Source organism: Nicotiana attenuata, unplaced genomic scaffold (genome assembly GCF_001879085.1).
Source record: "Nicotiana attenuata strain UT unplaced genomic scaffold, NIATTr2, whole genome shotgun sequence".
In the NCBI taxonomy this organism is placed as follows: Eukaryota; Viridiplantae; Streptophyta; class Magnoliopsida; order Solanales; family Solanaceae; genus Nicotiana; species Nicotiana attenuata.
The window spans coordinates 142,046-146,898 of NW_017671663.1; the positions used below are offsets into that span (position 1 = coordinate 142,046).

General features: G+C 37.0%; 1 protein-coding gene across 2 annotated transcripts in view; it reads left to right on the top strand.

The window, feature by feature from the left end:
* Window positions 1-2,331: 2,331 nt before the first annotated feature.
* LOC109209570 (DEAD-box ATP-dependent RNA helicase 17) overlaps window positions 2,332-4,853 on the top strand; it is a 17,738-nt gene continuing 15,216 nt past the window's right edge. Inside the window, exons 1-3 of one of the 2 annotated variants that reach the window (XM_019372874.1) lie at window positions 2,332-2,543; window positions 2,673-2,745; window positions 2,874-2,983. In XM_019372874.1, the coding sequence (XP_019228419.1) occupies window positions 2,405-2,543; window positions 2,673-2,745; window positions 2,874-2,983 (322 nt within the window). In that variant the 5' untranslated portion in view covers window positions 2,332-2,404. Of the gene's footprint in view, window positions 2,544-2,672; window positions 2,746-2,873; window positions 2,984-4,853 lie in introns of those variants that run through there. The other variant, XM_019372875.1, reaches the window with a different exon arrangement.

Sequence of the window (4,853 nt, forward strand, 5' to 3'; positions counted from 1 at the left end):
TTAAAAACGGTAAGTGAATTAATTAACGCGATAGACTCCTAATATAACTCAACAAACTCAATTGTAACACGCAAAATTTGTATTTCCAGTTATAGAAAATATTCTCGGCCGAAAATCACCCCAAAAATAGAGCAATCTTTAGAGATTCAATCCATCGTTTCCTTTTTTTAGTGGTATCTTTACTAAAATATTTTTTAGTGGTATCTTTACAAATATATTTATATATTAAAATTATATAATTACGTTGAATACAGTTAAATACATACAATACATTGAATACGTGGAGTATAGCAGGTTATCTATAGTGCAAAAACATATGAATACATACTGCAGATACATTTGAATACATATATACATCTGAATACATAAATTATATTAATTAAAAAACCATATGAATACATTCTAAAATACATTGAATACATACTGCTGAATATATATTGCTAGACAAAACAGTGAAACAAAGTGAAGCTTTGAAATTATGTAATTATATTGAATACATTTAAATATAGTGAATATATTGAAAAAGTAGAAAAAACTAAAGACAATGAATACAATGAAATACATGAAATACAGTGAGATACATTGAATACAATGAAAATAAAATATCCTTTCCCTTAACCCCTGAATCATCATCCATAAGTTTCTTCTCTTTTCCGCATCAGGAAGTGTTGTCTCTTTCGACAATTTCTCAAAATTATATTATCTCTGTGTCTGTTCTCTTTCCCCCATTTCTCTCACATCTGTTCAGATCCGAAGAGATGGTATAATTTTGCTCTATAGAAGGCTTAGGTTAAAGATTGATTATGGCGGCGGCGACGGCGACGGCGGTGGTAACGGTGATGAAGAAGAAGCGAGAGAAAATGGAGTTATAGATTTAAGTAAGGAGCGAGTGTACTCCGGCAAGTAACTTCGACTAATCGGTTCTTTTCCTTTTTATACGAACAATCATCATGTATGGACATTGAGATTTGTTGTCGTATATTATTATACCTACAAACACGCAAACATACACAGTAGTGATCTCTAGCTTGAGGTGTAAATGCGTGGAATTGAAGTGAATTTGGAAATGCTGGGTAATATGTATTCGTGGTTGTATTCATGGAGAAGAGACTGGCGTTGAGAGAGAGAGAGATCGTGGTTTTTGAAGTTGTATACAAAAGTATGAGAGAAAAATATTACCTAGCGTATTTAATGGCTAAACGGTAGAAAATGACCATAAATACATATTTTGCTATAAAACCTAAAAGGAAGCTATAGAAAATAATATTTTAAAAGAATATTTATTTATAATAAATAAGGTGTAAAGCTTTGCTATAGGAGGTAAAATTGTAAAAATTGCACGGGGCGCCCTATTTGGTCGCCCCCATTTAACCTATACCCACTTTTAAAAAAAGTTTTAACTTGTACCCACTTTTTAAACAAATTCAGGCCTCTTTCTCCTCCTCCTTCTCCTCCTTCGTTTTCTTCTTCTCAAGATTTTCCACTCAAGTGCCGCTCACCTCCATGCTTTCAATAGAAGAGGCATTTTGTGAACAAAGCAAGAAACAAGCAAATTCTTTCATTGTTTTCTGCTCTAGCTGCATGTTAAACTGCTGATGCATCGTTTTTGCACTTCGTCTCCTTTTTTCTAGTTAGGTGGATGCATTTTTTGCCTAGGCAATGAATTAGCACAAGATACTCGTAAATTACACATGTTTTTGTTTCCAGTTACAAAATTATCGAGCTGAAGTTCAGCAAATATAAACAAAAATTTCAGCTCCTAGAATGTTGAAGTTCAGCAAATACAAAACAAACTTCAGCTCCTAGAATACTGAAGTTCAGCAAATACTAAACAAACTTCAGCTCCTAGAATGGTGAAGTTTAGCAAATACAAAATAAATTTCAGCTCCTAGAATGCTGAAGTTCAGCAAATACTAAACAAACTTTTAGCTCCTACAATGCTGAAGTTCAGCAACTACAAAACAAAAGCTTCAACCAAAACATGCTGTAGTTTTATTGAATTGAAGTTTGTCATTGCACTATGAACTGAAGTTTGCACGATCGCCTTTGCTATTTCAGGCCCGTATGTCTGAAGTTACACGAAAAGTGGGTACACTTGCAATTTTTTTTGCAAAGCGAATATAAGTTAAAAGGTGACCCAAAACAGGGTATAAATGCAAATCTCCCGGTAAAATTTTCTAATAGCGGTGCTAAAGCGACTATTTGTGCACTTCCCCAGGAACATTAATACTCGGAGTCTCGGCCCAAAATGTATCCAGACAACTTGCGGCCCTAAAATGAAAATCGAACGAAGCCCACTATTTCCAATTATCAAACTGTAAGCAAAACGATGTCTTTTTTCAGTTGAACGAATACTAAAACCCTACACAATACCCAGCGCTTCTAAACTGAAACTGAAGAAAAAATGGAGCTAAACCTGAACAAGAGGAAAAAGCAAAAGATTGAGAACAGCACCACCATCAAAAACAGTAATTCAGAGGTTTTCGCTTCTTGCTCTTTCCAAAGTCTCGGTCTTCACCCTACCTTATGCGACCAGCTCAAAGGTTTATATATATATATATTCTAGCTGGAATTATTAAAAATTGCATCGTTTTCGTGTTAAGTTTCGAAAGATTTAAAAATAATAATTAATTGAGGCTTTATTTTAAATATAAATCTAAATTTGATAACAGAGAGGCTTGGATTCGAGGCTCCAACTCTTGTCCAGGCTCAAGCTATTCCTGTTGTCCTATCCGGTCGACACGTGTAATTTCTTTACTCTTTGATTATTTCTATTCAATTATATGGTGGATGTGTTTTTATTCTGATTTCAACTTTTGTGTTTCTTAATGTTAGAATTGATTTTTTGGATTAATGTTAATGAATGGTGACAGGCTAGTGAATGCGGCTACTGGAACAGGGAAAACTGTAGCTTATTTGGCTCCAGTCATTCATCAGTTGCAGAAGTCTGATCCCAGGATTCAGCGAACTGATGGCACTTTTGGTACGTCTCATATTTGCTTATCTTGATTCCAATTTAAGGTTAACAAGACAAAACTAAAACTACTTGCTCATTGAATCTGAAAAATGAAGATGTGATTCTCGTTAGAGATTAAGTTTTATAGAGAGCTGCTTTGAGGAAAATATCAAATCTCATATTAGCATGTGCTGTGCATGTGTATATATATATACATCACTAACCACTAACTTCTTAAGAATAAAATAATAGCTGTTGACAGCTGTACATTAACCCACTAACTAACTTCTAACCACCTAACTAACCTCTACACTGTACATACTTCTCAACACTCGCCCTCAAGCTGAGGGACGGAAGAGGTTCTTCATTCTCAACTTGCCAATCAAGTACTCATGTTGTGGTTTGCATAGACTCTTGGTAAGCAGATCAGCAGGCTGTTCCTTAGTCCCAATATGTTGAGTCTGAATTAGACCACCCTCAATTTTTTCCCTCACAAAATGACAATCAATGTCAAAGTGTTTTGTCCTCTCATGAAATATGGGGTGTGCTGCAATCTGTATAGCAGCTTTGCTATCACAGAACAGCTGTACAGGAGTGTTTTCGTAGCTCTCCAAACAAGCCAACTAGCCAAGTGACCTCAGCAACAGTAGCTGCCATGCTTCTAAATTCTGATTCAGCAGGACTCCTAGAAACTGTGCTTTGCTTCTTGGATTTCCAAGAGATTAAAGCTCCACCAAACTTTACTATATAACCAGTGATAGACTTCCTTGTCTCCACACATGAACCCCGATATGAATCACAGTACCTTTTGCTGGCATAAACAGTCCCAGTCCCGCAGTTCCCTTGACATACTTAACCACTCGTACAACTGCTTCTATATGTGACTGCTTGGGAGCATGCATGTGCTGACTAAGTACTTGAATAACAAAGGCAATATCTGGCCTTGTCATTGTCAAGTATAGCAATCTGCCTACCAATTTCTGATAGCTACCTGGATCCTCAAGCTGTGCATCTGTAGAGGCTTCTCGCTTGTTCATGAATTTGTCAAATGCTACTGAGGTGAGTTTGTGATTGAACTCAAGAGGTGTAGCAACAGAGGCTTTCCACCGGCTAATCCCAGCTCAGACACTAACTCAAGAGCATATTTCCTTTGATTCATAAGTATTCCTTCTTTTGATTTGGAGAACTCAATTCCCAGAAAGAATTTTAATTCTCCCAAGTCCTTCATTTTGAACTTAGCTTGCAAATCTGTCCTTACCTGATGAATGAGCTCCAAGTTATTTCTAGTAACCAAAAGGTCATCAACATATACCAGAATTACTGTCAGATGACCACCTACCCTCTGTGTGAAAAGAGAGTAATCATAATGAGACTGTACAAATCCCATATCCTTCAGAGCAGCAGTCAACTTCAGGTTCCACTGTCTAGCAGCCTGCTTGAGTCCATACAAGGACTTATGCAATCTACAGACTTTCTGATGACACTTAAGGCTGTTATGTGGTCCGGGCCCGGGCCTAAATGGGCTAAACGGCCAAACGGTCCCGGGCTTTGACGGGCCGGGCCCAGCGGTCCCGGGCTTAACGGTCCTGGAGGGTGGAACCGGCCCACTGTGGGCCTAAGCCCACATGAGCCCGGGCTAAGTGGGCCGGGCCCACGGGCCTAAGTGTTCCGGGCTTTTTTTTGATTTTTTTTAATCTAAGGCAATTTCTTGTAAATTATATTATATAATTGTGAAATAAATCTTCTAATTCAAATTTAAACACAAAAAAATTATAAAGAAATATTCAAGGGAATGCCTTATAATTTTTATTATTACGACATTAACAAAAAATGGCAATATCTTTCTAGTCTTCCTCCCCCAATGGAATGAGCACAACAAGGTGCTAATACCACCATT